General features: G+C 40.6%; 1 protein-coding gene and 1 non-coding gene across 2 annotated transcripts in view; one reads left to right on the top strand and one right to left on the bottom strand.

Moving 5' to 3' along the window:
- The window catches only part of TFCP2L1 (transcription factor CP2 like 1), an 88,301-nt gene that overhangs the window by 3,244 nt on the left and 60,789 nt on the right, over nucleotides 1-24,268 (top strand). The window contains exon 2 of the mRNA XM_049889061.1: nucleotides 346-497. Coding sequence (XP_049745018.1) covers nucleotides 346-497 — 152 coding nt within the window. The remainder of the gene's footprint in view (nucleotides 1-345; nucleotides 498-24,268) is intronic.
- LOC126078614 (U6 spliceosomal RNA) lies at nucleotides 22,033-22,138 on the bottom strand. Its single transcript, XR_007518099.1, has one exon. It is a non-coding gene; the product is annotated as a U6 spliceosomal RNA (small nuclear RNA).

Here is a 24,268-nt window from a genome sequence, read left to right as displayed (position 1 = left end):
TAAAAGTGAGGCCCGTGAATAGAAACCACTGCTGCTGGTCCCTGTGTTCTAAAGACTTCTGTAATTTGGACACCTTAGATAACTTTGCATTTTTATCTTCTCCAGGACTGTATTGAATAAACCTCCTGAGGGCAGTTCGGTGAACACAGAATCACAAAGGCTTGGTTTACTCGTTTTAAAACACCTTAGAGTATTTGTGACTTGAGGTATCGAGGACTAAACTGAGCTCCCGGCTGTACTGCAGTTGGTGCCAGTGTTCTGCAGCCACCTCTCCGACCTTGCTTTGTCTTTGTGAGGTGGCTCCTTCCTGCCCTGCTCCTGACCTCTCTCCCCTGTGTGTTGCAGTGATGTCCTCGCTCTGCCCATATTCAAGCAGGAGGAGCCCCAGCTGTCTCCTGAGAACGAGGCTCGCCTGCCGCCCCTGCAGTATGTGTTGTGTGCTTCCACGTCCCCAGCTGTGAAGCTGCATGAAGAGACACTGACTTACCTCAACCAAGGTAGTGGCTGGAGCTCTGGGCTAGGGCTGGAAACTGGGGGCCCCTCCACCCAGAAGGAGTGGGGAGTTGGCCTGAAAGACCCATCTGGGCTTCATTACATTTTCACAATGGGCAGGGTAGAATTTGGGAAGGAATCCCTGGGTGGTGCAGACAGTTAACGGACTTGGCTGAAGGTTGGTGGCTCAAGTCTACTCAGAGGTGCCTTGGGAGAAAGGCCTGGCAATTTGCTTCTGAAGAAGCAGCCATTGGAAACCCTATGGAGCACAGTTCTACTCTGAAACACATGGGGTCTTCATGAGTCAAAATGCGCTCAGTGCTAACTGGGTTTATAGGCTGTGGTGTCAGACTTAGGTTCAGGTTCCATTTCTTAGGTGTGTCACTCCTCTGAGCCTCAGTGTCTTCATTTGAAAAACCGAGATATCAACTATGTTATTACATAGGTGATATGTAGGTAATATGTACAGTAAAACCTGGGAAAGTGAGAACTGTGTAAGACGGAAACCTGTCAGAAGGAAAACACTTAGAGACAGTGACAGAAAAGTGGTAAGACCGCATCCTGTCAAAGACGGAAAACTCGCGAGACCTGGAAAAACAAGGCAATCCTTTCGAGTTCTGGCTCTCACAGGTTTCATGGGATGCATTTCCTCATATAGGCCCACCAGCAGTAGATCCTCAGTAATTGGTAGGTGTATCACCATGCCTACTTCCCTGATCACAGTGTTCTTCCTGGACCTTTGGTGTACTAGGCCAGCTGTTCTTTCTAGAGCTGCACCTGGCTGGGAACATGGAGACCATGTCCTAAAGGACCACACGTGGTAGTCTGACACCCTTTGTGTCCTGAGAGAAATGGCATGGGCTTAAGAGTTTGGATTCCAACTCTAACACTTCTTAGGTCTGTGACTTTGAGCTGCTTTTCCTCTTTCTCTGACCCTCAGTGTTTTCACGTGTAAAATGAGGATTATGACTTCATGTTGTTTAAAAGAATGAGCTTACGTGAAGTCCTGATGAGATAGTAGTTGTTCAGTTGCTTGTTCCCTTTTCCAGAACACATGGATCAGTGTCCTGATGGATGGTATTTTTGTGGTTTTTATAACAACAGTGTGAATGTGTTTATTGCACTTTCTTCCGGGGTCACTTCATCCATACCTGGTGTAGAGCAGATTCATTGCCCTTGTGTATTAAATGAGAAGAGCAAGGGGCAGAGGAAGCACATTCTGTAGGGTTGCACCAAATTACCTGAGAACTAAAGGGGGTAGCAGTTTGTCTTATATGCGGGATCTCCTCTCTACAGAACTTTCCTTAATTTGGGGAGCCCTCTGGGGATAGAAGTCCACCCTGGTCATCAAGCTCTCCTCCAGCTGCTGAATTTGCCAGCTTTTGGGCCAAGAAGCTAGCTCAAGCACTAGCAAGTGGCTCTGTGTCTGCCTCTAGGTAGGGACAGCCCTTCCCCATTGTTGATGCGACTCAGGTAGAAGGTGATGATGGTTTATCCCTTTGGGTAGCTCTGTTGGCCTCATGACTGAATGGTGCCTGGTTCAACAGAATGTCTCTGTGCGTATGCTTGTTTGTGTGTGTGTATGCTTGTTTGTGTGTATGCTTATTTATGGAAGGGCTTCTACCATTTTCCTTTCTTTTTCATGGAAGGTTAGATACTACCAACTTGCTGTGTGCCTTTGAGCAGTCTCTTTCCTCTGCTTTCTTGCCTAAAGCATGGAAGTTAGATGATTTTTAGAGTCCATTGAGCTCTGATGTGGTTCTTGTCCATGGCCACATCCTATGGTGCTAAGGAGTGAGTGATCAGAGGCCTTGCTGCTGGGCAAATATACTGCATCTCCACCGTACCCCAGTCAGTTGGTAAGGCCTTTGGTTGTGCTCCCTACTCACTGCCCCCCAACCACACATACACCTTTTTTTAGTCAACCAACTTTGGACAGTGGCGGTTAGCAGTCAGTGTACTAAGTCATTTATGTTATTGACACGTAGCTTCATATTTGTTGGAAGTTAAACACTGCTGTAGTGAATATCCTTGTACATAAATCTTTGTGTGAAATGTTGATTTTTTAAAAAAAATAAATACCCAAAAAGTAGGATTACTGGGTTAAAGAGTGTGAGCATTTTTAAAGCCTTTAACACATATTACCAAATGACCTCAGCAGCGTGCACCATTTTAAGTAGTCTGTTTTTATTCCGACTTATAGCAACCCTGTAGGACAGAGTAGAACTGCCCTATATATTTTACTGTCTTTTTTGCCAATATTGGGTCTTGTGATTTTTTATATGATGAGCTAAACCGGGAATTTAAGCATTTCTATGATTGCTGTGAGTCGGAATTGACTCGACGGCTATGAGTTTGGTTTTTATGGTTGTTAGGGACTCCGGGTGGCGCAATGGAGAGGAGCCCGCCTGCTAACCAAAAGGCCTGCAGTTCAAATCCACCAGTTTTTCCTTGGAAACCTTATGGGGCAGTTTTACTCTGCCCTATAGGGTCACCATGACGTCAATCCCACAACAGTGGGTTTTTTTAAGATTGCTAATGTTGACTTTTTTTTTTTTTAATGTTGACCATTCTAAAATACGTTTATTAACCATCTTTATTTCTCTGTGAATTATGTCCATGTTACATTTTTTTATTGAGGTGTTTGTCTCTTAGAGTATCCTTATATTAAGACGGTCAACCTTTTAGCTGTCATATGTTGCAAATATTTTTCCTTATTAGTTGCTGGTGTGATACCTACATTTATGGTATAGAATATGTCAAATTTTTTATGTTTAGAAATTTATTCTGATTGACTACAGTCAAATCTTTCATTTTTAAAATGTTTTTCTTCTGTGCTGCCAACTGCCTGCCCACCCCCAGGTCAGCTTGGTAGTTTCCTGAATTTTCTTTAATGGTTTCTAAATTTCAACATTCACGTGCATTTGGAATTTACAGTGTAAGTCTGTTCTTTTTTCTAAATTGTTAACCTCTTACCTAGTATCTGTTATTGCCTAGTATGTAGCTTTTCCTCACTGGTTTAAAATCCCATTTTTAAGACTTTTCAGAAACCATGATCTAAGCTGCTAGGCCAGGAACAGTCCCGTGAATGGCTCTCTCTCCTGTACCCTTGATGTCCATTGATTATTGTAGTATTACTTATTGAACTGATTACTGTAGTTTGGAAATATGGGAATAGACATTACTTTTACCATTCTTCTTAACCATTCCCAGATATCTATTTTTATAGATAAATTTTACAACCACTGAGAATTATTTCTGTACCTTTTTTAAAAAAGCTTATTGATGAGACCATGCTTTTTGTTAAATACTATTTCATTATTACTAAAACATCTCACACATTGTTTAAAATGTCTGCATATTGTCTCACTGAGTATTTCTTCTTGTTATTTAGGACAGAATATTGCCATAACTGCTGAAAGAAAACATACAATGTAATTATTTTAGTGTCTTGTCTTTCATAATAGAATACAAGCCCTATGAAGGCAAGGCCAAGCCTATCTAACTTTTTACCATTGTATCCCCATGACCGTGGTGCCTATAAACATCTTTATTTTATTTACATTAAAAAATATATATCTATATAATTTTTATATGTAATTAGTATATATATTTTTATTACTATTATCAGTAATGTTTTACTGGACACCTTGTAAAAAGTGGTCTTTTTTTTTAAGTCTGTGACAAAGCTTAAGTAACCCTGGTAACTCAATGGGTGAGTACTCATCTGCTAACCAAAAGGTTGGTGGTTCACACCTACCAGCAGCTCCATGGGAGAAACACCTGGCAGTCTGCTTCTGTAAAGATTTACAGCCTAGGAAACCCTTTGGGGCAGTTAAACTTTGTCCTATAGGGTTGCTATGAGGTGGAATCAACTCGATGCCATGCAACAACAAATGACAAAGCTTAAGGAGCCCTGGTGGCTAAAGAGTTAAGTGCTCAGCTGCTATCCAAAATGTTGGCAGTTCAAACCCACCCAGTGGCTCCCCAGAAGAAAGAACGTGGCTTCTGTGAAGATTACAACCAAGAAAACCTTATGGGGCAGTTCTGCTGTGTCATATAGAGTCACTATGAGTTGGAATCAACTCGATGGCATACAACGACAATGTGACAAAGCTTATAGGAGTTGATTCTTTCCATTAAAAACGGTAGTTTTGACACATCATTCAAGACCTTTGTGGTTAGCTGAAATATTTGTTATTAAGTATCTGATATTTATTGCATGACTGATGCTTATTGCCTTATTTTCTTGAGGCCATTTACATCTTCCTTCTTATCTAATGATGAGTTTAAAGTTCTCTGAAACTTGCAGGGATGCTTTGTAAGTCAAAGGATCATTTAAACCACTGGATGCCCATGTCTCAGTGCAGTACCAGGTGGATACGTTGACAACACACGTTCCATATACCACACCACACCAGCCCGATGGCTAATTTTGAACTTGGCTAAAATGGTTCAAGTAACGAAAAAGATGGCGGCCAACTACCTAAGGGTTGAAAAGAAGTTTTCAGACTTTCAGATAATCTCTTTGTCAGTGGCCAAAGGTCACTGTGGACAGATCTCTCCTGACGGCTGGAGCCTGAGGGGAGGAACAGGGTAGGTGGGTGGTGATGGTGGTGGCAGAATCAGGGAAAGCAGAACCCCAGGCAATACTGGCTTTGAGATAAGAAGGGCTTAGCAAGGGGGCCTCTGATCTAGAAAGTTTTGGTATATTCTACCAAAACAATGCTTGAGTCTTAAATATACCAATGAATTTTCACAAAAGTCTTACTTCCATTCATTCATGGGATACAATTTCCTATCTCCTGGAGGAGGGTGGTTCAGTCAGTAGAGAGAGTCTTGTGCAAAGTACAAGAATGAGGTGTGTGTGTGGGAGGCGGGGGCAAATGAGCGCACTGTCTATCCTAGGAATCCTAAGCTGTTCAGGATGACTAGGGTTTGGAACACAAGGAATGTGAATGATATGGCCAGAGAGTAGACCAGATGACCAAGAAGAGCTCTCACTGCCCTGCTGAGGCATATTTTATATGGTTATGTTTACTGCTGATTAAGCAAGTCATTTAACCTCTCAGTTCCTAATCTGTAAAATGGGGAAAATAACATCTCTACAAAGTAGCTGGAAACCCTGGTGACATAGTGGTTAAGAGCTACAGCTGCTAAGCAAAGCTTACAAAGTAGCTGGTATCCATGGAAAGCATTGCAAACGTGCCTGACATGTAGTGTACAATCATGTTAGCCATTGTTACTAATATTTTTAGGTGGAGATGTGTAGTTCCCTATTTTCCCTAATGTTATTTTAGAAGTTAACAAGGTCATCAAGTTGAGGCTTTGAGCATTTTTACTATTTTTATCCTTTCCCCAGTTCAAAGATTAGTACCTGGTTAGCCCCAGTACTAAAAACAGCACCTTTTGGAATTGAAAAGAGCTGGCTTTGTCACAGATTAAAGGAAGGGAGGCCTGCTTTACTTTTCTACTCATTGTTCCTTCACCTCACAACCAGATAATAGACATAGACCCTGAGGACACCTTTCTTAAAGAAAATACTGTTTAAAAAATGTGATTACACAAGTACTGGTCTCTTAAATGATGTGAGCTGTTGTTAAGGAATAAGGCCCAGAGATGGGGATCTCAGCCTCCAGGGAGATACTTATTCATTTAGAATTTACGAAGCACTTTCCAGTGTTCTCCTTTGAGACCTCCCCTCCTCATGTCACACAACCAGGCTAGCCTGGGGAGTGACTGAGCTGTGCTGTTACATTGCAGGGGGTCCTGGAAGAGGGGTCACCCGTTGCCTAGGCATTTTTCTTTGGGAGTTCCTCCTAACAGGTTACTAGGCTGGGCGCTTCTTTGAAGGAAATCTGAAGTGCAGCTCTAAAGGAGGGTGTGTGTGATGAGGCTTGCTGCAGAGAGGACCTTGAAAAAATGGATTGGGGAGAAAACTTGAAGAAACAAAACAAAACAAAACTTTTCCTACCCTTCCCCAATGCCCACACGCCACCCAGTGACCCAATGGAATGGCCATCCAGGTAAAAGCTTCAGCTGGGATATCCTGTCTTCCTTCTAGAGGGCAGGCAGAACTGCAGCTCTGTCTTTTAGGAGCTCTGACATTTTGCTCCAGGGAAGTCACTTAATCTTTCTCGGAGCCTCTGTTTTCTTGCCTGTAAAACTGGGTGAAATTCACTTTGTGGGTTGCCTTGAGAATTAAGTGAATAACAAGTAAGCACAGTATTATTTTTTCTCTCCTTCCAATTACATCAGTGACTCTTGAGTTTAAGGAATGAGGCAAAAGATTAGTTAGTTACTCTGTTAATTTATTCTTTTTCTTTAGCGGAAGCTTTTTTCCAAATTAATTTTTAGCCTGAAGTTTGAAATAAGCTGAGTAAAACAAACGGCTTTAAAATACATTATGTATTTTAATGCTTTTCCCTTATATTTTTTTCTGAATATAAAATGGTACATGCTTATAAAACAGGACAGCCAAACAGTACAGAAATGTGTACTCTATGGAAAGTTTTCCATAATCTTACCTTCCAGATTTTTCTTAGACATATACTAACCCATCTATATGTAAATATACAGAAGCACACACACACATACACATACATAAAGCCTCTCCCCATAGGGTTTCTGAGGAGTGCCTGGTGGATTCAAACTGTTGACCTTTTGATTAGCAGCTGAGGCTCTTTACTACACCACAAGGGTTTCCATATATATATACTTTTTTTTTAAAAGAGAAATGGGATCATATTATACAAACTGTTCAACAGTTTCCTTTTATTTTTATTTATTTTTTTAACAAAATATCCTCAATGTCTTTCCATGTGGGAACATTAAAAAAATAAAAATTGAACTGGTCTTTACTGGCTGCATTGTGATCTCTTGTATGGATGTTGCATAATTTTCCTTTTGAGTAACATTAGGGCTGTGTCCATTTTATTCTAGTTACACACACTTCTGCAGTGAGCATCCTTCTACACATGTCTTTGTTTTAAGTGAGAGTGAGGGTGTCTGTAGGATAAATATCCAGAAATAGAGTTACCAGCACAAAATTTTGACATATTGCCCTTCAATAAAGGACATTTGCCAACAACAACCTTCTGAATACTTGCTTATTTCCTCCCTTATCATCTGTTCTCTTATCTTTACTACACCTAGAATGCAAACTCATTGAAGGCAGGGACCTTGGTTATCTTGTTCACTGCTAGTCCTAGCATACAAACCCAGTGCCTGGCATATTTAGCTTCATTAAATGAATGAATTATGTCTATTTTTTTCCATACATTTGCCAGTGCTTTTTAACCTTTGGTAATCTGTTTTTTGGTGCTGTTGAGTTAGCTCTGACTCATAGCAACCCTGTGGACAACAGAACGAAGTGTTGCCTGGTCCTGCACATCCTCACAATCGTTGGTTATGTTTGAGGCCATTGCTGCAGCCACTGTGTCCATCCATCTTGTGAGGGTCTTCCTCTTTTTTGCTTTCTTTACTTTACCAAGCATGATGCCCTTCTCCAGGAATTGGTCCCTTTTGATAACATGTCCACAAAATAAGCCAGATGAATCCTTTGGTAATCTTGTTGTGTGCCACTGAATCAATTCCAACTCATAGTGACCCTATAGGACAGAGTAGCATTGCCCCATAAGATTTTCTAGGCAGTAATCTTTTTTTTTTAATCTTTATGGGAGCAGATTGCTAGGTCTTTTCTCTTACAGAGTGGCTGGGGGGTTTGAACAGCTGACCTTTCAGTTAGCAGCTGAGAACTTAACCATTGCACAACCAGGGCTCCTTTTTGGTAATTTGAGGGGAGTGTAATAGGACATTCCTGTTTTAACTTTCTCTTCTTCAATGATGCTGAATATTTTTTCACATTTTATTTGGTTATTTTATTTCTTTTTGCCTTTCCTGAGATTTGCTCATTTTTTCAAGTGGGATTTTCATCTTTTTCTTATTTGTAAGAGCTTTTTGCCTATTTGGGATATGATAATACATGTTATAAATATTTTCTTCCTTTCTTATTTAAGTTTCTTCATTTGTTTGCTTATTCTTTTACATAATAACAGTTTTTATAAGTTTCTGTGATCAGACTTATTTGTCTTTACTATAATTATTTTTGTGTTGGATGTCTCATTTAGGAAAGGCCTGGGTCAGGTCTCAGGGGCCATAGAACTGTGGTTGGAATTACTATTTGAAAGAATAAATATAGATTCTCTGCTGCATGAAGAATGTGTAGTGGCTTCCTGGCAGTCTCCTGGAGCGCAGCCTTGTCTTCTCTCTCAGTTGGCTCTAGGACAGTGTTTTCTCAAAAGTGGTCCTTGGACCATTGGCATCGGTCTCTAGGAGTTCATGGTTCCTGCTTCACTAGAATTGGGCTGGTGGGGGAGGCAGGAATCTGTTTTCAGTAGGTCCCCCAGGTGACTGAGTGTTAGGTATATGAGGAGTGTTTTTAGCCCTTGCATTCAGGGTGTGACAGGCTTCTAATTGCTGCTGTTCTGTACCTCTTCCTTTCCTTTCTTTCCTTGGGCCAAGAGAGCTGGACCTTGAAAACAAAGCATCATCACTCTTTCACTCTTGGGTCTATGCTTTGCCGGTGGAGGACCTCTCTTGTGCCCAGCACAGGTGATCTGTGCTGTGGTGGATTCAGGAGGTTTTTTTTCTAATGATTTATTTTTGTTGTTGTCATTAAGACTATATGCAGCGGAACATACACCAATTCAACAGTTTCTACGTGTACAATTCAGTGACATTATTACATTCTTCAAATTGTGCAGCCATTCTCACCCTCCTTTCCTGAGTTGTTCCTCCCCCATTAAAGTTAACTCACTGCCCTCTATGGTTCCTATCTAATCTTTTGAGTTGCTGTTGTTAATTTGATCCCATATAGATAGTTTTTAAAAGAGCACAATGCTCAAGGCAGACATTCTTTATTCATAGTGACCCTATGGGACAGAGTAGAACTGCCCTGTAGGGTTTACAAGGAGTGGCTGGTGGATTCAAACTGCTGACCTTTTGGTTAGCACCAAGCTCTTAACCACTGCGCCACCAGGGCTCCAATTCTTTACTAGTTAAGATAAATTATTGTTTGGTTTTAAGAAGACTTCAGGGGATAGTTTTGGTTGAAGGTTTAAAGATTATTTCCGGGCAGTAGTTTTGGGAGTTCATCCAGCCTCCATGGCTCCAGAAAGTCTAGAGTCTATAATAATTTGAAATTCTATTCTGCATTTTCCCCCTTTTGATCAGGATTTGGCTATAGAATCTTTGATCAACTTTTCAATAATGGTAGTTGAGCACCATCCAGTTCTGGTCTTGTGGCAAAGGCAGTAGTTGCTGTTGTTTCTGACTCCTTCCTCTGTTGCTCCAGATGAATAGAGACCAATTGTTTTACCTCAGATGGCTGCTTGCAAGCTTCTAAGACACCAGGCATTAAGCAACAAACTAGGAGATAGAACAGAAGCAAGCGACAAAGGGGGAGGTAGAACAGAAACACTAAACATGTTATTAGGCCGGTTACCTGGGATGTCTGATGAAAGCATGAGCCTAAACCTTCAAACCAAGAAATGAAATCCCATGACTTGTTTGGTTGTACATAAGCAGCCTCAACAGCTACTTTATTTTTTGTCATTGTTGTAAATATATCTGTCAAACAAATTTTGCCAATTCAGCTTTTCTTTTTTTTAATTTTTATTGTGCTTTAAGTGAAAGTTTACAAATCAAGTCAGCCTTTCATTCAAAAATTTATATACACCTTGCTTTATATACTCCTAGTTGCACTCCCACTAATGAGACAACACACTCCTCTCCACCCTGTATTTCCATGTCCATTCAGCCAGCTTCTGTCCCCCTCTGCCTTCTCATCTCCCCTCCGGACAGGAGCTGCCCAAATAGTCTCATACATATCCTTGATCCAAGAAGCTCACTCCTCACCAGTATCATTTACTACCTTACAGTCCAGTCCAATCCCTGTCTGAAGAGTTGGCTTTGGGAATGGTTCCTGTCCTGGGCCAACAGAAGGTCTGGGGGCCATGACCACTGGGGTCCTTCTAGTCTCAGCCAGACCATTAAGTCTGATCTTTTTACAAGAATTTGAGGTCTGTATCCCACTGCTCTCCTGCTCCTTCAGAGGTTCTCTGTTGTGTCCTCTGTGTGGGCAGTCATCGGTTGTAGCCGGGCACCATCTAGTTCTTCTGGTCTCAGGCTGATGTAGTCTCTTATTTTTGTGACCCTTTCTGTCTCTTGGGCTCATAATTACCTTGTATCTTTGGTGTTCTTCATTCTCCTTTGCTCCAGGTGGGTTGAGACGAATTGATGCATCTTAGATGGCTGCTTGCTACCGTTTAAGACCCCAGATGCCACTCTCCAATGTGGGGTGCAGAATGTTTTCTTAATAGATTTTATTATGCCAGTGGACCTAGATGTCCCCTGCAACCATGGTCCCCAAACCCCCACCCCACTAGACTGGCCTTCAAAGTGTTTTGTTTATTCAGGAAACTTCTTTGGTTTTGGTTTAGTCCAGTTGTGCTGACCTCTCCTGTATTGTGTGTTGTCTTTCCCTTCACCTAAATTAGTTCTTGTCTACTACCTAATTAGTGAAAACCCCCCTCCCTCCCTCCTTCCCTACACTTGTAACCATCAAAGGATGTTTTCTTTGTTTAAACTATTTCTTGAGTTCTTGTAATAGTGGTCTCATATATTTGTCCTTTTGCAACTGATTAATTTCACTCAGCATAATGCCTTCCAGATTCCTCCATGTTGTGAAATGTTTCATGGATTCATCATTGTTTTTTATTGATATGTAGTATTCCATTGTGTGGATATACCATAATTTATTTATCCATTCTTCCATTGATGGGCACCTTGGTTGCTTCCATCTTTTTGCTATTGTAAACAGTGCTCTAGTGAACTTGGCTATGCATGTATCTGTTTGTGTAAAGGCTCTTATTTCTCTAGGATATATTCCAAGGAGTGGGATTGCTGGGTCGTATGGTAGTTCTATTTCTAGCTTTTTAAGGAAGCACCAAATCGATTTCCATAGTGGTTATACCATTTTGCATTCCCACCAGCAGTGTATAAGTGTTCCAATCTCTCCACAGCCTCTCCCACATTTATTATTTTGTGTTTTTTGGATTAATGCCAGCCTTGTTGGAGTGAGATGGAATCCCATTGTAGTTTTGATCTGCATTTCTCTAATGGCTAATGATCGTGAGCATTTCCTCATGTATCTGTTAGCTACCTGAATGTCTTCTTTAGTGAAGTGCCTGTTCATATCCTTTGCCCATTTTTTAAATTGGGTTATGTGTCTTTTTGTAGTTGAGTTTTTACAGTATCATGTAGATTTTAGAGACCAGACGCCGATTGGGAAATGTCAAAGCTAAAAACTTTTTCCCAGTGTGTAGGTAATCTTTTTACTCTTTTGGTGAAGTCTTAGGTGTTTGATTTTTAGAAGCTCCCAGCTATCCAGTTTCTCTTCTTGTGTTTGTGCATTGTTAGTAATGTTTTCTATACTGTTTATGGCTGTATTAGGGCTCCTAGCATTGTCCCTGTTTTTTCTTCCATGATCTTTATTGTTTTAGATTTTATATTTGGGCCTTTGATCCATTTTGAGTTCGTTTTTGTGCATGGTGTGAGGTATGGATATTGTTTCATTTTTTTTTGCTGATGGATATCCAGTTATGCCAGCAGCTTTTGTTAAAGAGACTATCTTTTCCCCATTGGACAGACTTTGGGCCTTTGTCAAATATCAGCTGCTCGTGTGGATGGATTTATGTCTGGATTCTCAGTTCTGTTCCATTGGTCTATGTATCTGTTGTTGTACCAGTACCAGGCTGTTTTGATTACTGTGGTGATTTAATAGGTTCTAAAATCAGGCAGCATAAGGCCTCCCACTTTGTTCTTTTTCTTTACTTATCCAGGGCCTCTTTCCCTTGCATATGAAGTTGGTGATTTGTTTTTCCATCTCATTAAAAAATGTCATTGGAATTTGGATCGGAATTGCATTGTATATATAGATCACTTTTGGTAGAATACACATTTTTACAATGTTAAGTCTTCTGCCAATTCAGCTTTTACAGGTTTACTTTATTGATAGCTCTTACAGTAATAGACTGTGCAGCCCTACCTTAATCAATTCTATTTTTCCATCACCATAAACTGAAACTCAGTACTCCATGAGCAATAAGCCCCCTCACCTCCTCACTTCTGCCCCTGGTACCCACTAATAAACTTTGGTCTCTTTTCATTTGCCTATTCTTATCTTTTTATATAAGTGAGGTCATGCAATATTTGTCCTTTTGTGATTGACTTGTTCTCTCAGCATAATGTCCTCAAGCTCCATGCATACTTTAGCATGTATCGAGGCGTCATTTCTTCTACTGAGTAGTATGCCATTGTATGTATGTACCACATTTTGTTTATCCAGTCATCTGTTGATGGGCATTTAGGTTGTTTCCTCCTTTTGGTTATTGTGGATAGTGCTGCAGTGAACATTCATGTATAAGTCTCTGTTTGAGTCTCTGCTTTCAAGCCTTTTGGGTCTATACCTAGGAGTGGATTACTGGATAACAGGGTAGTTCTATTTTTAGTTTTCTGAGGAAGCGCCACATTGTGTTCCAAAATGGCTGTACCATTTTGCATTCCCAGCTGCAATACATAAGGCTTCCAATTTTCCCATATCCTCGCCAACAGTTGTTATTTTCTTTTTTTTTTAAATCTTAGCCGTCGCAAAACTCGGTAACTAAACATATTGCTGTCAAGTCGGCTCCAATTCATAGAGACCCTATGAGGACAGAGTAGAACTACCCCATAGAGTTTTCAAGGAGTGCCTGGACGAATCAAACTGCCCTCCCTTCGGTTAGCAGCTGCAGCACTTAACTACTATGCCACCACGGTTTCCTAGCCATCCTAGCGGGAGTGAAATAATATCTTATTGTGGTTTTGATTTGCATCTCTGTGATGGTTAATGACTCTGAGCACCTTTTCATGTGTTTGATGGTCATTTGAATGTCTTTTCAAGTCCTTTGCCCATTTTATGATTGGGTTATTTATCTTCTTTTTGTTAAATTGTCAGAAGCTTTATATATATGGTGATTACTAGATTCTTGTTGGATATATGGCTTCCAAAGATATTCCCCCAGTCGGTAACTTGTCTTTTCACTTTTTTGGTAAAGTCTTTTGACGAACAGAAATTTTAAATTTCTATGAGCTCTCATTTATTTATTTTGTCTTTTGCTGTTTGAGCTTTTGTTATTATATTACATAATCTATTGTTAAAAGCTAGGCCTGATGATGTTGCCCCTGTTTTTTCTTCTAAGAATTTTATGGTTTTAGTCTTCACATTTAGGTCTTTAATCCATTTCAAATTTCTTTTTGGTGTGTATGGTGTGAGACATGGATTCTGTTTCATTTTTCAGCATGTGGAAATCCAATTTTCCCAATACCATTTATTGAAGAAACTCTTCTTTCCCCATCAAATGGACTTAACGCCCTTGTCAAAAATCAGTTGACAACAGATGTGTGGGTTTATTCCTGGATTCTCAACTCTATTGCTTTGGTCTTTGTGTCTTTCATTATACCAGTATCAGGCTGTTCTGATTACTGTAGCTGTGTAGTATGTTTTAAAATCAGGAAGTGTGAGTCTTCCTATTTTGTTTTTCTCTTTCAGTATTGTTTTAGCTATTCTGGGCTTCTTGCCATTCCACGTAAATTTCAGGATTGGTTTTTCCATTTCTGTAAAGACGGCTGTTGGAATTTTGGTCAGGATTATATTGACTCTTTTAGGGTCACTGTGAGTCGGAATTGACTCGACAGCAGTGGGTTTGGTTTTGGGATAGATCCCTTTGGGTAGAATTGACATCTTAACAAGGCTAAGTTATTGTCGGGGATAATGTTTTGTGTTATTTCAGTCTTTTTAAATTTATCCAGACTTAGCTTTGTGACCTAACATATAGTCTATCCTGGAGAATGATCCATGTGCATTTGAGTAGAATGTATATTGTGCTGTCATTGGGTGGAGTGTTCTATATGTCTGTTAGGTCTAGTTGGTTTATAGTGTTATTCAGGTTTTCTGCTTCCTTTTTGATCTTCTTTATATATGTTCTGTCCACTTTTGAAAGTGGTATATTGAAGTCACCAAGTATTATTATAGTACTATTTTTCCCTTCAATTCTATGAATGTTTGCTTTATATATTTAGGTGCTCCAATGTTGAGTGCATATATATTTATGATTGTTAAATCTTCTTGATTAATTGACCCTTTTATCACTATATAATGTCCATCCTTATCTCTTCCAACAGATTTTGTCTTAAAGTCTACTCTTTCTGATATTAAGATTGCCACCCCAGTTCTCTTTTGGTTATCATGGTTCTCTATTTGGTTTTGTATGCAATATTCTTTTCCATTCTTTCACTTTTAACCTGTTTGTGTCCTTGGGTCTAAGGTGTGTCTCTTGTAAATAGCATATATTTTGATCATGGTTTTCTTTCTTTTTTTTTAAATCCATTCTGCCACTCTCTGCCTTTTTATCGGAGCATTTTGTCCATTTACATTCACTGTAATTACCGATAAGAAGTGACTTACTTCTGTCATTTTATTTATTTATTTATTTATGTTTTTGGGGTGTCTTAAGCCTTCATTGTCTTTGTCCTTTATACTGCTTGATTTTGTGTTTTGTTGGATTATTGCAGTGAGTCATTTGGATGCCCTTCTCCTTTGTTTTTGTGTATTTTTTTAAAGATATTTTCTTAGTGGTTTCCATGAGTATTACATTTAACAACTTGTATTTATAACATCCTAGGGTAAGTTGGTATCAACTTAACTTCAGTAACATACAAACAATTCTATATCTATACCATTCCTCTCCCCCCTTCTGTTATTCTTATCATTAATTACATATTTATATTTCATGTGCCCTGTAACATAGTTTTATCCTTTATTTTTATATATTTGTTATTAAAAAACACGAAGGTCAAAACAATTAGAATTATCAAACATAAATACCTTATTACTAGCTCTTATACTTGTCTGTGTAATTCCTTTTATTAGAGATCTTTCTTTTTTATGCCTGGTCTTGAATTACTTTCTAGTGTCTTTGCAGAACTCCTATTAGTATTTTTTATAGGCCAGTCTGGTGGATATGAGCTCTCTCAGCTTCTGTTTTTCCGGGAATGTTTTAATTTCACCCTCATTCTTTTAAAAAAAAATTTTTTTGTGCTTTAAGTGAAAGTTTGCAAGTCAGTCTGTCATACAAAAATTTATAAACACCTTACTACATACTCCTAATTGCTCTCCCCCTAATGAGACAGCACACTCCTTCCCTCCACTCTTTTCGTGTCTATTTGGCCAGCTTCTGACCCCCTCTACCCTCTCATCTCCCCTTCAGACAGGAGATGCCAACATAGTCTTATATGTCTACTTGATCCAAAAAGCTCATTCCTCACCAGTATCATTTTCTTTCCCATAGTCCAGTCCAATCCCTGTCTGAAGAGTTGGCTTTGGGAATGGTTCCTGTCTTGGGCTAACAGAAGGCCTGGGGACCATGACCTCCGGGGTCTTTCTAGTCTCAGTCAGACCATTAAGTCTGGTCTTTTTATGAGAACTTGTTCACCCTCATTCTTGAAGGACAGTTGTGCTGGGTATAGTATTCTTGGTTGACAGTTGTTTTCTTTCAGCATTTTAAATACAGCATTCCATTGTCTTCTGGGCTCCAATGAGAAATCAGCCTTTATTTTATTGGGTATCCTTTGTATGTGACTGTTTGCTTCTTTCTCACTGCTTTCAGGATTCTCTTTATCTTTACTTTTTGAGAGCCTAACTATGATGTGTCTTGTTGTAGATCTCTTTGGATTTATTCTGGTTGGGGTTCTTTGAACTTATTGGAGTTGTAGATACATGTCCTTCATCAGACTGAGGATATTTTCTGTCATTAGTTCTTCAAATATTCTTTCTGTTTATGTTTTGAAATTTTAAAACAGCTTTTTGAGATTGTGCTCACATACAGTCCACCCATTTAAAGTATATAGTTCAATGGTTTTGTGCAACCATCCCAACAATCTAATTTTAGAACATATTAGTCCCTCCCTATAAGAAACCTCATACATATTAGTAGTCAATCCCCATTTTCCCTTTACCTACCCATTCCCACAGCCCAAATCAACCAGTAATCTCTTAGACATTTTATATAAATCATAAAATGGTAAATCATATAAAATGTGATCCTTTGTGACTGACTTTTTTCAGTATCATGTTTTCAGTGTTTCTCCATGTTGTAGCATATATCAGTACTTCATTTTTTAAAATTGCTGAATAATATTCCATTGTGTGTACATATACATCTTATTTATCCACTCTTTGGTTGATGGACATTTTGGTCATTTCCACTTTTTGGCAATTACGAATAATGCTGTTGTGAACATTTGTTTACAGGTGTTTGTGTGGACATACGTTTCTGTTTCTGTTGGGTATATACCCCGGAGTGCAATTACTGGGTAATATGGAAATTCTGTTTTAACTTTTTGAGGAACTGCCAGGATGTTTACCAAAGCAGCTGTACCATTTTACATTTCTACCAGCAGTGTATGAGTGTTCTGTTTTCTCCACTTCCTTGTCAGCATTTGTTATTTTCCATCTTTTGGATTCTAGCCATCCTAATGAAAACGAAGTGGTGTCTCATGGTGGTTTTGATTTGCATTAGTCCTAAAAAAAAAGAAAAAAAAATTTTTTTTTTTTTAATGGCTAATGATGCTGGGTGTCTTTTCATGGGTTTATTGGCAATACATATATCTTCTTTGGAGAAATGTCTTCAGTTCCTTTGCCAATTTTCAGTTAGGTTATTTGTCTTTTATTATTGATTTGTATGGTTCTTTTATATTCTAGATATAGATGCCTTATTAGGTACATTATTTTTAATTTTTTTTCTCATTCTGTGGGTTGTCTTCAAAAAATTTTTTTTTCACTTTTTTAAAATAAACTTTTAATTTTAGATTGTATTTAGATTTATAGAAAAGTTGCAAAGATAGTGCAGAAATTCCCATATACCCTGTACCCCCCCCCAAAAAAAAAAAACCAAACCTATTGCCGTCGAGTTGATTCCGACTCATAGTGACCCTATAGGACAGAGTAGAACCACCCCATAGAGTTTCCAAGGAGTGTTTGGTGGATTCGAACTGCCAACTTTTCGGTTAGCAGCCATAGCTCTTAACCACTATACTGCCAGGGTTTCTACCCCATACCCAGTTTCCTTTATTATTAACATCTTATATTAGTATGGTATGCTTGTCACAATAATGAAGCAGTATTGATACATTATTATTTACTAAAGCTTGTACTTTATTCAGAGCTCCTTAGTTTTTACCTTATATCCTTTATCTCTTCCATGGGTCCATCCAAGGTACTACATTACATTTAGCTAGTGTAGATTCTAGACTGTGATGTTACTCTGACTTTTTTTGTTTTTGATAATCTTGACAGTTTTGAGGATTACTGGTCAGGTAGTTTGTATAATCTTCTCAGTTGGAATTTATCTGATTTTTTTCTCATGATTTGACTGAGGTTTTGGGTTTTGACAAAGAAGAACACAGAGAGAAAGTGCCATTCTCTTCACATCATAATCAAGAGAACATTATATCCACATTTCTTGTCACTGTTGATTTTGACCTTAATCGCTTGGCTGAGGTGCTGTTTATCAGACTCCCCTCCGTGAATTTACTCTCACCCTGCTGGCCCCCGCCCTTTCTCAGGTGTATTATCTGGAGGAAGTCACGTTCGAAGCCCACATCTACAGGATGAGAAGTTTTGTTCCACCTCCTTGACCATGGGTATCTGCATAAATTATCAGGAATTCTTCTGTGTGGGAAATTTGTCTTTTCTGTCCTATTTATTCAGTTGTTAATTTATGTCAGTATATTTTTTTTCTGTTATACTCGTGGATAATTATTTTTTACTTTGGTTTTATAATCTAATACTATGTCATTTATTATGTTCCTCAAATGGTTCCAGTTTTGGCCATTGGGAACTCCTTCTGGGTGGGTTGTAAAACTTTCTTGATGGCATAATTTGCAGCACAAAGTTTTTTAATTTTGATGAAGTCCAATATGTCTATTTTTTTCTTTTGTCTCTGATACTTTTGGTGTTGCTTCTAAGAGACTATTGCCCAACCCAAGATCACAAAGATTTATTCCTGTGTTTTCAATCTGCTCGTTTTGTCTCGCTGGTCTAGTGTTCTTTTTCCATCCCTGCTGTCTTCAAATACATGTTGGATTTTATGTCCCATCTCTTATCAGCTGCTCCTTACTACCTGTGTTACTTGGGCACACTACTTAGCTCTGACCATCTGTTTCCACATGGGGCCAATGGATTAATGAGGGAGATCTGGTGGCTGTCAGCCAGTGGTATTCTAGGAGTATCCTGCTCCTTTCAAAGTAGAGGAAAGCAAGCCTTGGGGAAATGAGAAGATGTGCTTAAGACAACCTGTAGGAACAGACAGAAGCCAGGTCGCCTGCAGTGCCCAGCCTCTCTACCTCCCCCAGTATATCTTCTAACTTCTAAACCCAGAAGCAAAGCTGGGGCTGATGAAACCATATTTTAACAGGTTCGTTGGGCCTTGCACTTAGTATTTGGTATACATTTTTTCCGGCACCTAACTTGTGCTGAGCCTTGGGGATTGGAGGCTAGGTTTTGTTATGTTGGAGAAGCCAGAAAGCAAGTAGAGGAGAGGTAACTTTGCCTGTACAGTCATGTGCTGCATTAAGTATGTTCAGGCAACATCCAACAGTATATATGTTTGTGGTCTGGCGTGCACCCTCAGGGGATGCCCACAACTCAAGTCAGCAAGGAGCCTACCCCACCACCCTCCACCTGTGGTAACAGGCACCCCTGCAGCTCCCACCTGCTCTGGAGCACCTAAGTCAGCAGGCATTCCAGGGCTGGGCTGGGGGCAGGGGCACTGGGTTGCTGAGACTACTCCCCTGCTGCCCCTGGGGAGCCTCCCCACTGTGACCTTCACAGGACTACAGGGTGCAAGCCAGATGGGACCCAGCCCAGCACTCACCTGAGGCGTCCTCGGCCCCACTGCACAGCAGCCCGTGGGCCCAAGAGCCCCGCACCCTGTGAACACCCAGGTGTTCCCATCAGGTCCAAATCACATAGCGTCCTTTTCCCAGAACGTATAGTGAATGTTAAGCAACGCATGACTGTATAGGGATATCAGTGGCATGGGAGCATCTGGAAACTTCCAGGTGGAAAACTAACCAGATTCACTTAGCAGACCAGATGCCCTTCCGTAATTGGAATTCCTTGTCTCTCTCATGTGGGATTTTAGGGTCTTCTGTTCAGTAAGAGTGCTGGTCTCTCCCCCTTCACACCCTCCTGTCCTTTACCCCTCTCCCCCATCTATCTCTCCCCAGCTCTGCATATTCCCCATTTGCCTTACCTCCTGAGGCCTTGGGAAGATTCTAAACATTTTTTGCTGATTTTCCAGTTCCCTTATTCCTTGTCTCTTAAAAAGTCCTTTTATCCCTTGCTAGGGCTGAACACACTAAGCCCTGCCTGTGTTACTGCAGAGTCTTCCTAAGGGAGGAGGAGAGAAGATAGACTCATTCTCACCCACTGTGAGGCTCGCCTCTGCCTGCTTTGCAGAGAGGGGCACTTCCTGTGGGGTTTGCTGAGGTGAAGTCTCACAGCTTCTCCAGGCAGGAGGGTAAAGCTGACCCACCCAGGAGGGAAGCAGTCACTCAGAAGCTTTCATGTTGTTTTCAGGGTGTCTCACCACTTGGGCCATAATCTTTACTGAGTGTCCCAGCATCTTTGTCTTTTTTTATTGTGCTTTAAGTGAAAGTTGACAATTCAAGTCAGTTTCTCATACAAAAACCTATACACACATTGTCATGTGACCCTACTTGCTCTCTCCTCCTCTCCACCCTGTATTTCCCATGTCCATTCAACCAGCTCCTGTCTCCTCTGCCTTCTCATCTTGCCTCTGGACAGGAGCTGCCCACATAGTCTCATGTATCTACTGAAGCTAAGAAGCACGTTCCTCACTAGTATCATTTTATGTCTTATAGCCCAGTCTAGTCTTTGTCTGAAGAGTAGGCTTTGGGAATGGTTTTAGTTTTGGGCTAACAGAGATTCTGGGGGGCCATGTCCTCAGGGGTCCCTCCAGTCTCAGACCATTAAGTCTGGTCTTTTTACTAGAATTTTAGTTCTGCATCCCACTTTTCTCCTGCTCCATCAGGGACTCTCTGTTGTGTTTCCTGTCAGGGCAGTCATTGGTGGTTGCCAGGCACCATCTAGTTCTGCCAGTCTCAGGCTGATGTAGTCTCTGGTTTATGTGGTCCTTTCTGTCTCTTGGGCTCATATTTTCCTTATGTCTTTGGTGTTCTTCATTTTCCTTTGCTCCAGGTGGGTTGGAACCAATTGATGCATCTTTAATGGCTGTTAGCTAGCTTTTAAGACCCCAGACGCCACTCACCAAAGTGGAATGCAGAATGTTTTCTTAATAAACTTTGTTATGCCAATTGACCTAGATGTCCCTGAAATCATCATCCCCAGACACCCACCCCTGCTACTCTGTCCCTCAAAGTGTTTGGTTGTATTCAGGAAACTTCTTTGCTTTTGGTTTAGTCCAGTTGTGCTGACTTCCCCTGTATTGTGTTTTGTCCTTCCTATTACCTAAAATAATTCTTGTCTACTATCTAGTTAGTGAATACCTGTTTCCCTCCCTCCCCACCCTTGTAACCATCAAAGAATATTTTCTTCTGTGTTTAGATCTTTTCTTGAGTTCTTATAATAGTGGTTTCATACAATATTTGTCCTTCTGTGACTAATTTCACTCAGCATAATGCCTTCTAGATTTCTCCATGTTATGAGATATTTCACAGATTCATCGTTGTTCTTTATCATTGTGTAGTATTCCATTGTGTGAGTATACCATAATTTGTTTATCCATTCATCCGTTGGTGGACATTTAGGTTGTTTACATCTTTTTGCTGTTGTAAACAGTGCTGCAGGGAACATGGGTGTGCATATATCTATTTGTGTGAGGGCTCTTATTTCTCTAGGATATATTCCAAGGAGTGGGTTGTATGGTAGTTCTATTTCTAGCTTTTTAAGGAAGGGCCAAATCGATTTCCCAAGTGGTTGTACCATTTTACATTCCCACCAGCAGTGTATAAGTATTTCGGTCTCTCCACAACCTCTCCAACATTTATTATTTTGTGCTTTTTGTGTTAATGCTAGCCTTGTTGAGGTGAGATGGTATCTCCTTGTAGTTTTGATTTGCACTTCTTTAATGGCTAATGATCGTGAGCATTTCCTCATGTGTCTGTTAGCTTGAATGTCTTTGGTGAAGTACCCGTTCATATTCTTTGCCCATTTTTTAATTGGGTTGTTTGTCTTTTGTTGTTGAGGTGTGGCAGTATGTTATAGATTTTAGAGATTAGACGCTGATCGGATTTGTCATAGCCAATTTTTTTTTTCCCAGTCTGTAGATCGTCTTTTCACTGTTTTGGTGAAGTGTTTGGATGAGCATAAGTGTTTGATTTTTAGAAACTCCCAGTAAGAATATGGAACACTTCAAGAATTTGCGTGTCATCCTTGCGCAGGGCCATGCTAATCTTCTCTGTACCATTCCAATTTTATTGTATGTGCTGCTAAAGTGAGCACCCAGCATCTTTTTTCTTAAGGAATATCAGGTTGCAACTGTAGCCTTTCTATAGATGGAGGAAACAGAGGCCGAATGTTCCGAACATGCTGAGGGCGAGGGGCCGTGCCAGGGCCAGAACTGGGCTGGAGCCTCTGTCTCTTCATCTCGCCTATGCTGGCAGGATGCAAGCTGACTTTGTAGCCATGTGACCTTGGATATGTTATTTCATCACTCAATGCCCAGTATCCTTCCTGTAAAATGGGGGTAATCATTCTTACAATAGAACGTCACCAGGGTTAAGTGGGAACCAAGGCAGAGAGCCTAGTACAGTATCTGACACAGTTGAGAGGTTCCACTGGTCATCTTTACACAGGGTTCCATTAGCACTGTGATGTGATGGAGGAGGAATGGGTGGTGGGGGCCTCTACTGGTGACCACTGCTGAACACCTGCTGGCGTCACACAATGCATGTTGTAGCTAGACCTCAGGAACAAACTGAAACAGGGGCTTAGGGACTCCGAGGCTTCTCTGACTCAGTTCTGTTCCTGCACTGTGCTCATGGCTTACCATCTTCCCTGCCTCTGTGGCCACAGAGCAGACCAGAAGGTTGCCCACTGCTCCTGAGAACATGCTTCAACCCAGCCACCTGAAGAGGCTGCTGTCCTCACTCCCTGTCTCCTGGATCTTGACCTGGCTCACCTGGATGGGATGTGGCCCAAGGGCTCTTTGTCGGCCTGGTTGTTCCCACTTCCCTCTTGTCTACCCTGTCATCGCGGGTGGGGAGGGCAGTCCTGTAGAGGAGCTGTAGGTGTCTGCGCCTCTGGGAAGCCTGGGTGTGAGGGAGAAGAAGAGGCTCAGGGCTCTGGCTACAGGAGCCTGACAGGGCCTATGTGCTCAACAAGGACTGCAGGGCAAGTCCTTCTTCTCCCCAGAGGCCAGGGCAGAAAACGGGGGGGGGGGGCAGGCAGACAGTGGTGACCAGTGGTCTGGCCCCACCTCTGAGGCCTGGCCAATCATGGGCACATGAATGCTTTGGCCCAGTACATGGTTCTTCCTCCTGGCAGAGCCTCCAGCCTTTGTGGGCTGGGGTGGGGAAGGGGGGTGGAAAGAGGGTAGATGGGAGGTGCCTGTGTGAGTCATAGTTCGGACCTTATCTCAGAGATTTGGTTTTCTACCCTTTACCATCCTTTGTCCTATTTATTTACTGGGCAAGGGTTTTTTGTTTGTTTTGTTTTTATGGTTTTGAAATTGATTGTTTTAGAAAGATAATACATTCACTTGGTTCAAAATTCAAATGGTATGTATGGTAAAAGCCTCCTCTTCACTGCTTCCTCCAGACACCCAGTTCCCCTCCTCAAAGGCAGCTGGTATTATCAGTTGCTTGTAGGATAACAGCTCATATTATCAGCTGTGCATATGTAAAAGGTGTATATCTGTTCTTTCCTCTAAAGCACACACTCATGCATGCACGTGCACACAAATAGCAGTTATCAATGCCATTTAGAGATACATATAAGATCTCTGTAGATGCTGCCAGATCACCTCTAAAGAGATGGCACCTACTTACGCCCCCACCCCTGGCTGGGAAGGTACCTGTTTCTGATACCCTTGCCTAGATTCTATATTATTAACCTTTTGAGTCTTTTCTAGTATAAAAAAAAAGTGGGTAAAATTAGCATCTTATTTTAGCTTCATGTACTTAATTTCTGATAATTTATAAGTGAAGTTGAGCATCTTTTCATGTTTATAAGCCCTTTGTATTTTTCCTCCCTCTTTTTTGATGAAGAAACGATATTCTTTGCATAACAAAAAACCACCACAATGAATGAGGGTGTCAAATACAGCAGGAAGAGAGGAAGAGAGGCACTTGTTGGTGAATCCAGACATGCATTTCTCCTTCTTTGTATTCCTTTTACTAAAAACTGACCGTTTATGCCCAGTCTCCTTTTTTTAGTTGGCCTTTTACTTGTTGATCTGCAAGAACCATTATCTTAGTTTGAATCATATGAAATTGCCATTTTGTAAATAGAAATGGGTTGATTATTTACAGCTTCACATCCTTCAACTTACTAGATTCTAAGGATTCAGTTCAGTGGTATTGCTGGATACAAGATCAACATACAAAAAATACCAAAGCAACTGCTGTTGAG

This window comes from Elephas maximus, chromosome 6 (assembly GCF_024166365.1).
Source record: "Elephas maximus indicus isolate mEleMax1 chromosome 6, mEleMax1 primary haplotype, whole genome shotgun sequence".
NCBI lineage: Eukaryota > Metazoa > Chordata > Mammalia > Proboscidea > Elephantidae > Elephas > Elephas maximus.
The sequence above is the reverse complement of the archived record's forward strand: the minus strand, read 5'-3'. Positions and strand labels throughout refer to the sequence as shown.